This window comes from Aspergillus pseudotamarii (assembly GCF_009193445.1).
Source record: "Aspergillus pseudotamarii strain CBS 117625 unplaced genomic scaffold BDV38scaffold_7, whole genome shotgun sequence".
NCBI lineage: Eukaryota > Fungi > Ascomycota > Eurotiomycetes > Eurotiales > Aspergillaceae > Aspergillus > Aspergillus pseudotamarii.
In genome coordinates, this window is record NW_022475021.1 from 64,209 (window position 1) to 79,665 (window position 15,457).

At 47.6% G+C, this 15,457-nt stretch overlaps 7 protein-coding genes and 3 non-coding genes across 10 annotated transcripts; 9 read left to right on the forward strand and 1 right to left on the reverse strand.

The window, feature by feature from the left end:
- Nucleotides 1-302: 302 nt before the first annotated feature.
- On the forward strand, nt 303-1,918 carry BDV38DRAFT_268318 (bZIP transcription factor; the record flags this gene model as incomplete). The annotated part of the gene is made up of 3 exons (XM_032056748.1): nt 303-461; nt 575-1,757; nt 1,818-1,918. The coding sequence occupies 3 exons, from the start codon at nt 303-305 to the stop codon at nt 1,916-1,918; spliced, it is 1,443 nt and encodes a 480-aa protein (XP_031917569.1).
- A 718-nt stretch (nt 1,919-2,636) lies between these two features.
- Nucleotides 2,637-3,701, forward strand: BDV38DRAFT_268320 (uncharacterized protein; the record flags this gene model as incomplete). The annotated part of the gene is made up of 2 exons (XM_032056749.1): nt 2,637-2,988; nt 3,046-3,701. The coding sequence occupies 2 exons, from the start codon at nt 2,637-2,639 to the stop codon at nt 3,699-3,701; spliced, it is 1,008 nt and encodes a 335-aa protein (XP_031917570.1).
- Nucleotides 3,702-5,403: 1,702 nt separating this feature from the next.
- Nucleotides 5,404-6,162, forward strand: BDV38DRAFT_268321 (uncharacterized protein; the record flags this gene model as incomplete). The annotated part of the gene is made up of 1 exon (XM_032056750.1): nt 5,404-6,162. The coding sequence occupies one exon, from the start codon at nt 5,404-5,406 to the stop codon at nt 6,160-6,162; it is 759 nt and encodes a 252-aa protein (XP_031917571.1).
- A 446-nt stretch (nt 6,163-6,608) lies between these two features.
- On the reverse strand, nt 6,609-7,695 carry BDV38DRAFT_296189 (phytanoyl-CoA dioxygenase family protein; the record flags this gene model as incomplete). The annotated part of the gene is made up of 3 exons (XM_032062877.1): nt 7,336-7,695; nt 6,841-7,281; nt 6,609-6,790 (listed from the first exon to the last, which is right to left on the reverse strand). The coding sequence occupies exons 1-3, from the start codon at nt 7,688-7,690 to the stop codon at nt 6,609-6,611; spliced, it is 978 nt and encodes a 325-aa protein (XP_031917572.1). The 5' UTR covers nt 7,691-7,695.
- Nucleotides 7,696-8,110: 415 nt separating this feature from the next.
- BDV38DRAFT_296191 (uncharacterized protein) lies at nt 8,111-9,760 on the forward strand (the record flags this gene model as incomplete). Its single annotated transcript, XM_032062878.1, has 5 exons — nt 8,111-8,135; nt 8,355-8,855; nt 8,902-9,318; nt 9,376-9,582; nt 9,630-9,760. 5 exons carry the CDS (start codon nt 8,111-8,113, stop codon nt 9,758-9,760), a joined length of 1,281 nt encoding a protein of 426 aa, XP_031917573.1.
- Nucleotides 9,761-9,826: 66 nt separating this feature from the next.
- BDV38DRAFT_t43 lies at nt 9,827-9,898 on the forward strand. Its single transcript has one exon. It is a non-coding gene; the product is annotated as a tRNA-Ala (tRNA).
- Nucleotides 9,899-10,383: 485 nt separating this feature from the next.
- BDV38DRAFT_t44 lies at nt 10,384-10,457 on the forward strand. Its single transcript has one exon. It is a non-coding gene; the product is annotated as a tRNA-Ile (tRNA).
- Nucleotides 10,458-11,204: 747 nt separating this feature from the next.
- BDV38DRAFT_t45 lies at nt 11,205-11,276 on the forward strand. The gene has a single exon. It is a non-coding gene; the product is annotated as a tRNA-Ala (tRNA).
- A 449-nt stretch (nt 11,277-11,725) lies between these two features.
- Nucleotides 11,726-12,652, forward strand: BDV38DRAFT_296192 (uncharacterized protein; the record flags this gene model as incomplete). Its single annotated transcript, XM_032062879.1, has 1 exon — nt 11,726-12,652. Exon 1 carries the CDS (start codon nt 11,882-11,884, stop codon nt 12,650-12,652), a length of 771 nt encoding a protein of 256 aa, XP_031917574.1. The 5' UTR covers nt 11,726-11,881.
- Nucleotides 12,653-13,841: 1,189 nt separating this feature from the next.
- BDV38DRAFT_296195 (ankyrin repeat domain-containing protein) lies at nt 13,842-15,375 on the forward strand (the record flags this gene model as incomplete). Its single annotated transcript, XM_032062880.1, has 2 exons — nt 13,842-14,495; nt 14,550-15,375. 2 exons carry the CDS (start codon nt 13,842-13,844, stop codon nt 15,045-15,047), a joined length of 1,152 nt encoding a protein of 383 aa, XP_031917575.1. The 3' UTR covers nt 15,048-15,375.
- Between the last annotated feature and the right edge of the window lie 82 nt (nt 15,376-15,457).

Genomic DNA, 15,457 nt, shown 5'->3' on the forward strand with positions numbered 1-15,457 from the left:
TAACGTGAATTAGTAGGGCACAGTTAGGCACGACGTCGGGCGGTGATTGGTCCGTTTAAAAGATCCTCGGATCAGCCACGTCGATTATTTGATCAGCCGAGGCACAAGAGGAAGAAATCTACATCTCACTGGGCCATTGCTCAACTGCCGCCAAGCATCAGGCAATTTCATCATGTTATTATCTTCAATTGGAATGAATCTCGTTGATAATTCCAACTCGATGATCGTCTCCCTATAAAAAGTTCCCCCTTGAAATATAATCAACCCTACCGCCATTCGGAGCACCGGGCATAGCCGTAGTCATGGCAGATTACCTTTTATCCCAGACACTCTCGGCGCGCTACTACCAGCCCGATCGGTTTCCACACATATCGGAGGCAATCGGTGCAGAACCGGGATCGGACCATGGTCAGATTGTTGAACAGAGGAGCTCACCCGAGCCCTCTCAGTCGGCGAACCGAGTGAGGAAACGCGGTAGACCGAGGATAGCTCCTGGCAATACCTCACCTAATGTATTACTTACTGTTACTCTTGGGCGGATTAAACTTTTGGGCAATAGCTAATTTTCGAGTAGGATCGTCGGGCTCAGATCCGGGCTGCACAAAGGACCTACCGACTGAAGAGAGAAGCCATGTTTCAGGATCTGAAAACACGCGTGTCAGAGCTCGAAGAAAGCATGGGCAGGATATCTCAATCGCTATCCACTTTCTACCACATGGCCATCCAGTCTGATCTCAACCTCACTCATCCTTATCTCTTCCAGCAGCTCAACTACACCGTTTCGCAAGTAAACCGTGCAGGCAAATTATCAAATGTGAACTCATTAACTACGGCGGAGATCCATCATATAGAACTAGCCGCTTTATCCTCTGCAAAGGCCGCCAATGACGCCTTTACCTTTGGATACACCATGAATAGGAATCCCGGGGAAAGTGGGACATTCTACAAGCCACCAGGGAGTGACCGCATCAGAGTATCGCCTTCCACCAAATATGCAAACCGCTCATATCTAGGCAATCTCCCAAGAGACATCGAACGGCCATTAAACGGCAGCGCTACTTTTACATACAGTTATAACGAACCAACATTTGCTCGTCGTCTCCATCGGTACTGCATAGAGTACGCGTACCAATTGTTCACCGATCCACGGACAGATCCCCAAGACATATATCGTGTCTTCCGTCTCGTGACCTGCGTGCGTCAAGAGGACAAAATGGCCCGCTGTCTTACTTCCCTCCTCCGTGCAGGCCCAAAAGAGCCCCTGGAAAGACCGAAGGTGCCTTTCTATTGCATTGGCGGTGCGGGCACGCATTATCCGCAAATGCAGCCTGATGGAAAGCCTCTGTATCCTGAGAACATGCGACTCCCGGGCCGAGTTCTTGGCTCGATTCCGGGCAGCACTCAGGAGATGGACAATAGACCGCCATCGGAGAAGAGACAGGAGCTTCTTAAGATATACGGGCTGGATGGCACCTGGCTTGATTGCCGCGATGTTCAGGGTTATCTCGAAGAAAAAGGGTTCTGTCTTGATGATTCTCCGTGTATCTTTGCCACTCCTACGCTCGAAAATCAGGAGAATTCTCCACAGGCTTCACTGAATCAATCCAAGGGCACTGCTATGGACCTCGATGATAATCATGAGCCCAAATCGCCGCCCCTGCGCAACTACGATGGTGCCGATGAGCGCGTTTCTGGAAAAGCAGGCAATGCAGCAGGACCAGCGGCCTGTGTTCTCAACATCGAGGAGTTCGTTCAAGGTAAACACTCTGTGAGATATCATGATGGATTGTAACTTTAATAAGCTAATCTGTAACTAGCGCTTCTAAGAAAGATGGTCATTCTAGGACGAGCCCCCGGTTTCCGACTGACTGACGTCGAAACAGCCTTCAAGTCAGCCGCGAAAGTATCGTCGAGCTAGGTTTTGCTTGTCTTGCGATCGATCTAGAGGCCCAGAATGTGCAGCTCCCTTTTTGGTGTTCTTTTCTCCTCCTCCTCTTTTTTACCAGCGATCTTCACATGTCCGCTGATGAGCTTTCTTATCAACACCCGTGATAAAAGGGGCGGAAGTCCCTAATGGCTAAGGAAGAAGTCTTTTCTTAATCATAATGCTAATTCTATTTTAACGGTATCATGTATGAACGACTGAATGAGGAAACGGGATAACGGAGTTTATAAGCATGGGTTCTGAGAATGAAAGTCTATTCTTGCATTACATACTCCCAAATTGTTTAGCAGCATGCTAGATTGACAACGATCCCTGACTTGTATCAATGGCAAGAGCTGATAGGTAAGATCCGTTCGTCTTCTGAATCATGCAGGGTATGAAAAGTTAGGGGACACTTGTTCGTTACTTGAAGTAGGGTAAGTGAGGAATGTGTCCCGTCAGCACGCACTACCATTGGCCGACCGAACCCGGCAGACGACGATAGATGATGCAATGCATTACCAATTCAAACTTCAACGTGTCCGAGCACCGACTCAGTTGTCATTCTTCGTATTTAAGCACTACACTACGCCTACCTATATAACTGCTGTTGTCATCTCCGGAAACAATTACTAGTCTAAGCTCGCTCAAGTTAGTTATACCCCTCGCACCTGTACATACTTCTACCCCAGACTTTCAGGTCTCAGTCACCATGGTTGGCATCAACGAAGTCCGCCGATCCAACGCCGCTCTTCACATCCGCGATGGAGACTTCGTCGCAGTTTTCGTCGGGGGAACCAGTGGAATCGGAGAAGCAACAGCCAAGGAGCTAGCAAAGGCCATCAAAACGCCGACAATCCACCTCGTAGGAAGGAATCAAGCCGCCGGCTCCAAGATCTTAGAGGAACTAAAATCAGCCAATCCCGATGGGACCTTCTACTTTGTTCAATCGGACGTGTCACTTCTCCGGAACGTAGACGAGGCGTGCTCGGAAATCAAGCAGAAGGAAAAGACGATCGATCTGTTGTTCCTCTCGACAGGACATCTGGCAACCTCGAAACAAAGCAAGTAGAATCACATACATCCAAGATCTGGAATACATGTCACTAACTGTACAACAGACACAACCGAAGGCCTCGAAAACAACCATGCCCTCCGTTACTACTCCCGCATGCGCTTCATCCACAACCTTCTCCCTCTGCTTGGCGCATCTAAAGGCCCAGCCCGCGTCGTGAGCGTCCTAGCCGCCGGCCAGGAAGGCAAAATCGAAGAAGATAACCTCGATTTACAGAAGTCGTGGACCTTTATGAAAGCCGGCACGTATGCGGCGACCATGAATTCCCTCGCCGCAGAGCACTTGGCCACGCTGTACCCCTCCATCAGCTTCGTTCACGTATTCCCCGGCATTGTCCGCACCCCTCTCATGAACAAGACCATGGGCTCAGTCGCAGGTTCGATCGTTGGCTTCCTATCGCGACCGTTGTCGATTTCCTCGCAGGAGAGTGGTGAGCGGCACCTGTTCATCTCGACTTCCGCTGCTTATCCGCCCGCTACGCCCAAGGATCCGGCGAATGCAGGCGTACCACTTGTGGAGGGAGTGAAGACCAGCGTAGCTTCGACGGGGAAAATTGGCGGAGGATCGTATATTCTCAAATATGATGGTGCCAACGCGGCAAATGAGAAGCTCATGAGCGGATACCGAGCGGAGGATTTCCCGAAGAAGATCTGGGCTCATACCCTGGAGACGTTTAAGAAGGTGTTTGATCCAGCGCAGTAAAGATTACACTCACATCTCAATACGTAATTAATTACTTAATCCTTTGTCAGTCCGACGATCCCGAAGTCCATAGGAAGAAACAACCAATTACGCAGTCGCTGTACACAGCAATCAACCCTTCCATCCCAAGATTAATATTCATTCTATACAAACAACCTCCGACTACATTCCCGTCATCCATCAGGCATTCCGCCGAGATCCACACACGCCTGCCAAGAGGATCGACATATCCCCTTTCCCCCATGGAAACTGAGGGTCCTCGTTTTGCCCAGGCGGATTCCGTTGGTGATCTTATGACGTCATTTCTTCTTTGCAACCACAAACCACTCTGGAAATGCATCTTTTCTAGAACACTGCCACATTAGTAGTACACATATAACTTCAACGGCTCCCATCTCTATTCAGAGATATACACATCTCTATTCACATTCTCCCAAAACGATTCCATCGCCAAAGCCTCCAAGTAGAACAAAACCCCACTAAATTCACAAACCAGACTACAGAATAAGAAAATGGGCTGGAACCTCGACTACAGTGCCATAACCCCCGGCCCAGGGGGCACCGTCATGCTCGGCGAGAAAGGCGGTGCTGAGGCCGTCGCGCGCCGGGCCAAAGAGCGTCGAGCTCGAGAACGGGAACTTGTCATGCAGGAAGGCAGATTGACGGATGATACCATGTCGGAGACGACGCTTGTTCCTCAGTCGACGCAATCACGGTCCGTCGGCGGTGGTGTGAAGCCTGGGTCTAGTAGCGAAAGCAAGGCGCCGGGTGGCAGGGAGATGATGGCGAAGGCTGTGTCTGAGGGTGATGATGCTCCGGATCTTCACGGGGAGAAGAGAAGCGGGTTTCGGGCGAGGTGGAGGGAATTTAGGGAGAGGAATTTGCCGTGACGGTTGCGCTTTTGTTAAATTTGATGCCCGGTTCATTGCCTTTTAGGGATATCGTTCTTCTTTTTTTTTATCTTGGTCTGGTGTTTTTTTTTTTTTTTTTTTTTTTTTTTTTTTTTTTTTATTTTTTTTTTTTTTGTTTGTATATTATTTTGATGTGTTTATGCTATGGTACTATCCTTTTTATTCCCGGGGAAGGCCAGGTGGATTGCGATACTTCCCAGGATTGGTAGGATAGTACCATGAAAGTCAACAGGAATCCCTCGGACAAAGCATGAGAAAAGAAGCCGGAAACAGTCAGAAACACAATCCAAACCTGATATTGGGACTACCCCGAGGATACAAAATCATGTAATCCGGAAAGTAGCAGCAATAAATGTCTAAAAGTACGTCCAACTAACGTTGCTCAAGAATACCAGACAGCTTGGAGCTTACCATGTCCATTGTATACTAATAAAGCCAGCAGATCATGCACGGATATTTCCGCTTATTAACAAAGAGGCACTTTAATAGATAATGGTAGAACCCGTTAACAGGGGAAAGTTTCACTCGGCTTTTTGTCTCAAAGATGGACTCTTCGCCATGGTCCCAATGATCTCATTACACCATGTATGTACATACCATGTAGAGCAGAAGCCAATTGCCTTAATAGTCAATTGCTATAAATGGAGGGATAACTGTCGCTTTGTTCATTCACATCATCCTTTCTTCTCTATGGCCTCAAAGGCACCTCTTTGTTGATATCTTCCTAGTATTACATGTCAGGAACAACTATCACATCTCCTTTCCAAGACCAATGCTAACTACAGACAGACATGGCGGCATATTCACGAAAACCACTATTCAACAGATGCTTTCAAAATTCAATACCATCCGAGGCCGTCCTCGCAGAAAAGATGTGGGCGATAGAATATCTCAACAGTTGGTTTTCCAACAACTCTAGAGCAGGTATACAGTGTCCACACGAGGATCCCAATACACTACAATGGGAGACCATCTACCACCTGTGTATCAATTCCAGTAAGGACGCGGTAATACGGCTACTGAGTCTAGGGCTTACATTTTCCGTGCCCTGGGATCAAAGAACTCTCTTCCATGCCGCTGTCAGGAGACATGACAACGACAAGGAAATACTAGATCACCTGCTGTGCAATCTACCCGTCAACCAATATTTTCTAGTTTTCCAACCAGACGAAACTGGAGAAACAGCTCTGCAGTACGCCTTAAACCAGCCCTACTTCGGTGAGAAGGAGGCGACGCTATTGAGGTGGACACTTTATGCGAGGCAACAAGGGTGGGAGATGCAGTACAATAGAACACTCGCTATTGCTGCACGGAATGGACACATTGATGCCGTCAAAATGCTCCTCGGCGCTTTGCATGACGCGAGGTACGATATGAATACAGATCCACTAGTTGCGGCCATTCGTTACATGGCAGAGGAGGTTAATAATGATGCACACTTCGCCAATGGGTGTGAGATCGTCAGACAGCTCGCCCGGTATGGACATGAGTTTGGCTGGGGCTTTGGAGTGGGATACGCTTTCCAGGAGCTTGTTGGTCTCTTTAAATGAATGGTATATGCAACGATATAAGGTAGACTTACTGTCTGGCGCAGTGCTATACAAATGCCGTAGCGATAATGGATGTATAGTGATGTACCATATATGTCTGTGGTGATATTTTATGCTTTTCAAAGGCGCATACGAATATGGTAATTTCCATCTCATGTCTAAGACGCAAGATATGTGAATCAATTACAGCATCTCTTATCAAAGTGTAAGTTGAAATAGGAGAGAAGATGGACCTAACTACAGAAGGGGCCATTTTGGCGTTGCTTTGCTCATAAGTTAAGTCAAGCCAACACTTACTAAAAATCAACCCTTCAGGAGTCAATTCCATGTTATTTTCACTGTTCCTCGCATTGAAATTGTAATACCAAATAAATATTAGTAGGGGTAATTGAACGCCTTTGTCTTGTCACATTGTCTACTTTACTTTCCGTTCATAACGGAGTCGCCTACGGCCGCTGACTGAAATCATACGAGTTTCCAAATCCCCTATTCAAATATCGCGACATAGCTTCCGACTCCGTAACCCAGTCCACAGGAGTCTCGGTGCCCGTCTCTTTCTCCACCAGAGGCCTCAAATCCTCCGCAAATTCCAGCCTCATGGAGTTTCGATACCACGGCGCGAAATGAACTGCGATCGTTAGCCACGAATTCGCCCTACAATAGGCATCGGAGACTTACTCATTGCCAACATAACCCTAACCTCATCGGTTTGGTTTCCTATTCCCGCATGCCACAGCCTCAAGTCCCTCAGAACTAACGCGCCCTTAGGAACAATAGGTTGAGACGGCGGCCGGATCATTCTCCGCTTCTCCAAGGCATCCAGTTGAATTCGCCCACTGGCTCTCTCGCCGTGCATTCCTTCCTGAACGTGGAGTCCCGAATCCGCGTGTGTTCCTAGCCACACCTCTGTAGACCCGTTTTCGGGAGTCATGGTGATTAGTGGGACGTTGACGACATAGGCGAACGGGTGTGTGGGGTGGGCGAAATCCGCGTCAGAGTGGACAGGCTGAGACATGGGTGGGTTTTCAGCTGTAGGGGGCATGGCTGAGTTTCCAGAGCAAAAGGTCCATTTTGGACGGGGCCCTAGCGCCGTCGAGGTTATTTGGGTAGCGATGGGATCTGAGCCTTTATTAGTACGTATTCCTATGTATTAAACCAAGGTCAGCCACCTACTCAAGAAAATATCAGGGTCGAAGTATTTCCGTACAGGTGGAGGATCCTGCTGAATATTCCCGGGATTATAGTTATAGGGACTGTTTTCTTTCTTGTTCCGCAGCGTCCATGCATCCTCGACCATTTTGTGGTTGAGTCGGTCCAGGGCATCGTGGGGCACAACGTTCTCCACTACGACTAAGCCATCATGGTGGAGACTTCGAATTGCGATCTCTAGATTTTGCGGAGAAAGTTGCCGACTCTTGATTTCTGACTGTGAGGGGGAGATGCTGGTTGGGAAACTTGACATGTTCCGATGTTGCGTACAGAACCTCGCAGGCTTGCAAAGCCTAGCTAGGGGCGTAATGCGTTGCATGTTCGTATAGACGAAAGCCTTGATGGTGTGTTGTCAACTGAACGTGCTATATTGTATGTCTGGGTGAATAGATACAGAGGAATATGTTCTCGATGCATCTTTCAGGGTTAGGGGGGTTTTTTATAGCCCTATCTGCCATGATGTTCTCCATCGATTGTCGATCAATGGTTCGGCTTTCGCACTTCGCATCTCGTTTTTGAGTGGGTCTGGGACGCCGTGTATTTTGGACAATGGTGCGTGGATTTTATAATATCAATATGTCTTGCTGGCCTGTTAACGCAGAGACTATAGAAACTCTGTGGCAATAGAAGAATCCACTTTGAACTAGGTAATCCTATTGGCGCTTGGTAAGAAATCTAGTGGTGACGCATTTAGCAACGGCGAGGATAATGCGAGCTCCAACCCGTTCGCTACTCCATCATGCCCCGACCCTTTCTAACAAACAGTAAGTCTAGTTCATTCTCTGCGAGCTACTCCAGTACGCTAATGCAGTGCCACAATTCCTCGATTACTAGGATGGTACCTTTGACCCCACTCGTATTCAGTCAGGCACTAGTAAAGCTTTCGATTAACACAAGGTAGTCAGGAATGCAGATCCAGAAAGATTAAATGTGAGCCCGGCGAGTTAGCTCCCAATAGATCTACAAATTAATTTTCAGAACAGGTGATGGACATCGACCCGTGTGTCTTCGCTGCCAACAAGCTTCTCGAGATTGTCAGTGGAGCAACCGTTCTGCAAGAGGGCAAGAGACCAGATCGCCCACTAGCCCAGATTCAAGCTTAACCTTCCGGTCGCGGTGCGCCGAGTACGTATCGACGAAAGATCCCGAAAAGGCACTCCGGAATCCCCATATTGCGGCAATCTTCCGTTACTACATCGAGCATCTAGCTGGATGGTATGACCTCAACGATGTCAAGAGGCATTTCGGTGATATAGTTCCTTCTTGTGCACGGAAGAACTCGCTCCTTCTCAGCGCCATTCTAGCGTTTGCCGCCGCGAGTCAGAGCTCGAGCTTCCTAAAGAAAGACCTCTGGGACTTGGCAGAGTCGTACCACCTCGAGAGTGTTCAGACACTGCTACAGCTCACGGAAAATCCAGATGAATTTCGGACCGGCGAGACACTAGCCGCTATCTGTCTTCTTCGGTCTTATGAGATCATATCCCGTGAGTATCTCTCCGGTCTTGCCTGTGGTGTGCTAACTTGGCCGAGAAAATGTCAGTTGTCAGAATCATCTTCAGGGGTCATACTCCTTGTTAGCGAGTCGGCCTGCTGGACTTGAAACGGGGTTACTGAGTGCCGGCTTCTGGAATTACCTCCGAGAAGATATTACTGTCGCACTTATAGAGAAACGGAGTCTTATGATAGACCTCTCGCAGGAACATCTCCCTCCAACTGTCGAAGGCGAGGATGACCTTGCCAACAGGGTAACATACTTACTAGGGAGAATTATCAACCGATGCCTCGATCAAAATGCATCGCCCTTGGAGCAGCACGAGTGGCATTCGCTCAACGACGAGCTCGATACCTGGCGTGCATCTCTACCTGTCTCGTTCGAGCCTATCGGGACTCCGGGGCTGTATGGACAAAGCAACTTCCCCTGTTTATGGACAGTCAGTGGGTGGCATGGTATAAACACTCTATGATACCCACTGATGTATGAGGTATGTGAGCTGACGATATCAGCTGCGAGCCTGCAATACTACCACACGGCCCTGGCAATCCTGAGCGTTGCTGAGCCGATGCAGACGGGAATGAATACGATCCAACAAATTGAACGAATCAATAACTTTGAGAAAAAGCTGGAGCGTCATGCAGTTCAGGTCTCCGCTCTTGCGATTTGTAGCAATTCTGCGCCCGTGTGGGTCAATTCGTTTGGCCCTATTTCCTTCTGTTAGTCTTACCCATAGAACATCCAGGCTTACTGCTAACGGAAACAGGCGGGCCGTGGTTGAGAGACTCACAAATGGTTCACGAATTAATCCAGGAAATACGGAAATGGGGAAGCAAGACCGGCTGGCCAGTTATGAGTATAGTCGAGTCGCTGTCACGATCGCGAACTGAAAAATAAACATCAGAAGTGAGAGGAACTACCATGGGTCGTAAAGAGCTTATCCGAAAGTGGAACCCGTAAAAGGGGCTTGTGGTTTAGTGGTATAACGCTCCATTCGCATTGGAGAGGTCCCGGTTTCGATTACCGGCGAGTCCACGATTTTTTTACATTCGACTTGCGTTTGATATTTTTTTTTAAGCACGTTAGCGACTCCTTCTGCGTGGCTTTTTTTTTTCGGCCTACTAACACCAGACGCACCCTACTATTTTTATCTATAAATCGGTTCAGATGTGTCCAAGTAGTATGGTTAATAGGCTCTGGTACGCGTGAACAATATTCAAGTCAGTGGTGACAGAAATATATAACCACAACCTGCAACAAGAATGACCTCCCAGCCCCAACAATTACAAGTTAAATCCAATACTTTCAACCATACCTATACGGACGTTAAGGGATTAGGTCATATCCGATGCCTGCTAAATACTCTATAAAGATCTGTAGTAAAGAAATACTGACTAGCTTGAAGGCTCATAAGGAATTTGACCAGGAAAGAACAAGTACGGGCTGGGATCTTGCGCGGACATTAGCCACCTATAGCCTTTGCACTATAGAGCATTTAAAGGTTGAAACATTCAACAAATGGTCGCATAACTCAGTTGGTTAGAGTGCTGAGCTAATAACTCAGAAGTCGAGAGTTCGAGCCTCCCTGTGACCACTTTTTTGTTTTCTTTTTATGAAAACATCACCATGATCATTGGGCTTTCCTTTTGCTCGGTGGGTCTAATAGCCCGTCAGCACCGGGTATCCACACACATCCTCCTGGTACTCAGCAGAGAAGCAGGACGGACTCTGAACCATGTGCGACCAAGGTAGTCCTCCAAGCGCGTGTATTTGCCCGCCACGACTTAATGGAACTCAGATATCCAACCCATAAATACTAGATTCTGTCAGAAATACACGCCGGGTGAGTGTGTGATATATGGAATCGTAAAGCCAACAATGGGGCGGTTCAAGGTCTCTGTAGAATATCATGGGGCTTGGACCTTAGCAACCATAATCATAATTTGTATTCTGTGACAGTAACAAAAGCGTATGCAGTGTCTCCTATGTTATCATATTATTTCTGCAAGCCCGTATTTTTTTATGTATGCGATGGTGAGGTGTATACGTATGGGTAAGCCTTTCCTCTCGTCATGGAGACAACTGTGATTGATTTCGCTTTAAAACAAACCATGGAGGCCATTGACGCCTAATTAGAAAGGATTAAATCGAGTCATATTGTATAATACTGGACTGTGATACGGGGATTTCAAGATAAGTCTTCGACTGCTTACACGTATATGTACACTAATTACTCTTAATATATACCCTGAGACGGTGAAGCAATCATTGAATATGCCAAAAAGCTGTACTTAAGCTTCTGCTGGCCATAAGCTAAACTAGAAGTTAATTCTTTCACCAAGGGCGAGTGGTTTAGTGGTATAACATCTGATTTGCATTCAGAAGGTCCCGGTTTCGATTACCGGCTTGTCCATTTTTTGTTATTTTTACATCCGCATTCCCATCTGATAGATAAGATAGCCGTTGTTAGCGAAGCAAGCAAGACCATCTTTGGTACTTGCTTTGGGATTTTTTATTTAATAAAATAAAAACATAAGATGAGAAACGTAATTAGCCTTCGTTTCTAAACATATAACGACTGTCGTTCTTAAGTCCCCAGGCAAGGCCAATTAGAGCTACACGGGTTACCGGTGGCATGAACATTTGGCCCTCGGAGTCTCTCATAAGGCTCTCGCAGGGTCTTTATTATATTACGGCATCAATAACAAACGAACAAAAACAGAGCTTCGTGGAACTTGTGTGGGCAATTACCGAATGGACCAAGTGTGTATTGTTACTTTCAGCCCTTTGTTCGCTAGGGCAACTCCATGGATTGGTCTGTAGTGGTATGGGAGCCTCTGTGTAAGGAAGGGCCTGGCTTTATAAAGCCCTCTCTACAAGAGCATCCTCTTAGGGCCCTATAACATGCACGGCCCAAAAATCGTGAAGTAAACAAGTTCCACAAATAAGTCACCTCCACATCGAGGAAGAGTTCTGGTACCTATTCTCGGACGAAACCAATCGCACTTCAACACCAAAATGCCAAGCAGACGCATATCGAGGACACCTTTTCTCTCAAGTGAAGAGGTCAATTTAGGCAGCCTGATCACCAACTTAAACCAACCCGAACTGGGCGCCCGTGGATGCCCCTGGCCTCTGGGACGAATTGAGGACTTTGCCGTCAGATCTGTACCCGACATGTGCGCTGCTACTCAGCCTACGAAAGAAACAGGACTATGTGCTTCATTCACCCGTCTATTCAAGTTTCCTATTGGCAGTTGTGCAGATAGCGACAACATGCGTCCCAGAGGCGGAAAGATATATACACTCAAAAAGCCAAGGGAACTATTCCATGATCTCAGCACAGACAAGGGAGTTAAGAAATGGCTGCAACAACAAATTGGTGACAAGTTGGACATGTACTTGGTGGAGGGACTTGCGACGTTAGAGGGAAATCCTTCGAGTAGCTGCATGGATAGTGAAGAAAGTTATCCAGCTCAGGGAGAATTGGTCTGCGCTATGCGTCTTATGAAGCTTGTCTTTAATCCCTTCAGGACGAAGACCATAGAGTCTGCACGGTTAGAGAAGAATAGCTCTTGGGAGGTCTTCTCGGACAGCAAGGCGTTGCACACTCAGGCAGCAGAATGGGCTGAAGTGTCCTCCGATGGAAAGGAGAGCAGCCCGGGGGACCAGGATAACCAGGTTACGGAAGATAATGACCACGGTGGGATGTTTACTTTCGATGAGGACCTTCGCGAGCAGCCCAGGAGTCGGCGTGACGAAGTGAGCTGCTTCTCGGATGATTCGTGATAGTTTTTTTATTGTCCTTAGTTTTTTTATTGGTAATATCTAATGCATACACTGGACTTTCTGACCTCTTTCTGACAAGTAGCCTAACTCGAACATTAAGCAGGGCTTAAGTAGAGGGCTCAAGAGCATAGTTACTTTCTTGGGCAGTGTTTAATATAAGATCCTTTAACCTGTTCTAGTCTCCAAGTCACGGCGCAAGTGATATCTATCAAGAGCAGTCACTGGCAATTGGGATGGGCCATACATCATTCCCAATAGAGGGCTACAGCAACCGAGGCAATGTGTTAAGAGAATAGAGTAGACAGAAACATTACCCGGCGACAGTAAGACCAAGACTTCTCCGCACATCCATGCTGACGAGCTATCCGATTTAGTGCCAGAGGGGTGATGAGTCAGTTACTACAGTACCATAAGTTCTAACAGTGTCTACTGCTCCACAGACAACGAAGCCTGAGCTTTCTTATTGGCACAGCAGCGCGAGGCTGAGATTCAGCCGGCGACAGCCTTGTCACCAATGCCCCCAAATATATCGACCGCACCATGCCATCTAACAAAACACATGCATGATTGCTTACAATTGTTTCTTTCAAACTCAAGTCGTCAATAAGAGATGGATGGGATTGGGACAGCATCGGCGATATTACAAATTTCCGGGACAGCATTCAAGGCGTCTTGGCAGCTTTACAATTTCATTGTGACGATTCAAGATGCCCCGCGCGAGCTTTGTGTCCTCAGAGATAATGTATAGGCTTTAACTGCCATTTTATCGAATTTGGAAGGATCTCTCAAGTCTCCTGAGACACAAAAGATTGTGGACCAAGACTCCGAAATTCGGAAAAGCTTGGATAGTCTTCAATGTTTCATTACAAGATGCGAGGTGATGTGCCGACAATTAAATGAATGTCTGCGCTCATACATCCGAAATGGAAAACCCGACAAAGCCTCAATCGAGGGTAAGGAAGGAGATAATAGTCTAACCACCGAGTCCCCAGTCTCGATGGGATCGATTAATAAGATTGCGTGGTACTTCAAGCGAAAGGATGTATTCCTCCGGGTGTCTGAGCTACAACGCACAAAAGAGCTCTTTTCGGATGCCATGGGCAGTCTGACATTGTATGTACTTCAATTGCACCATTCCTTACTAGCTCACTATACAAATCTCCGCCTGACAGTTGACAGGCTCCTTACTATGAGGATATCGAGGGTATCTGCGGGGTCTGATGATTCGGCCCTTCCTGTCAGTTCGAATGGGCACCCATTCGATGACGACGCAGGGTCAGCAATTGTTCTCTGGGCGAACACGGTCCAGTCCCAGAGTCTGTCAATAGACAGCACAAGCATTTCCTCGACTCAAACTCTATCGCGACCGGGGACACCCAAGCCGGCCGATCCCGAGCTCGCGCGGGAGCTCTTCGAAGCCGTTAAACGCAATTCTATTCCCCTTGTGGAGTACCTGCTGGATCGTGTTGATATCAACACCCGGCGGCCTCGAGATGGACGTACTGCACTCTCATTCGCCGCTGAGCTGGGATCTGTAAAAATGACAAAGTTTCTTCTTGATCACGGAGCCCTAGTCAACATTCGCCAGTACACTCGTACCTGTGCAGACAGTAAGGGCCCGACTTTCATTGGCGGGCGCACATCACTACACTGGGCAGCAGATTCGAGGGCATTAGCAAAGGGCGACATCATTAAGCTCTTGCTGGACCATGGGGCAAATCCAAATGCGGCCACTAGTGCAGGCCGGCCGGCACTGCAGTTTGTGTGTATACAAGGTGATTGCAAGTCAGCTAGAATCCTCCTAGACGGAGGCGCGGATGTGAACTTTCGAAGCTTCCATCATGTACGCTACTCGTCCCGCCCGCACCACCATTTGATCCATCTGACCTCTGTATAGGGCTGGTGTGCTGTGAACGAAGTTGCACATTTTAATCACACCGAACTACTGAAGGTCCTCTTGGAGTACAACCCGCTACTTGACGTCACTGTTGACCTTAAGGGTGATCGAAAGGCGCCATTACATAGTGCTGTCTGCAATCACAATCCTGAATTCATGAAATTACTCCTCGAGAACGGCGCTGATCCTGATATCGGCATGTTCGAAGGTAACAATCCTCTGCATCTTGCTGCCGCCATGGGCTGGTTGGAAGGCATCGATATACTTCTGGATTCGAACGCTTCGGTGGATGCTCAGGATGACTTTCTCTTTGAGACACCTCTACATAAGGCGGCACGAAACCGGAAGGTGAAAGCATGTCAGCTTCTATGTCATCGTGGCGCCAATCTTGCAATTCAGAATATCGATGGGCTGGATTATCAGTCGATTTTGAATTGCACGCAGCGGTACCCTGATGACTGGAAGGTGAACCAAGAGAAAGTTTATTTTCTGTCTTGACGGGCATTTTTGTTGTGAGCTAAAGATGCATCTTTTGCATGTGGAACTCTCATAATAGATGATCGTGCTATTCACATTTCATCGTGACTTGTATGAAAAGTATCTTCCCCTTAAAAATGAGCCTAAGAGGGTTTCTTTCGTCTCATTTGTTAGGTAACTCCCGACACTCGAGGTTTTTTAGGAAGAGAACCTAGGAAAGGTGCAGAATCAGTGCTACACCGATGAATTCGGTGATTGGCTCACGCTCTGCTTGAGAACTTTACAAGACAGGGACTATTCAGACATGCTACGGGCAACATGAACACTGTCATGATAGTCTCATGCATTGTGGTCATGGAAGGCGAGCTATCGAGTCTACCTAGAGGCCAAGGGACTTTGAGGAATCTGGAAGAAGATAAATGAAGGCCATG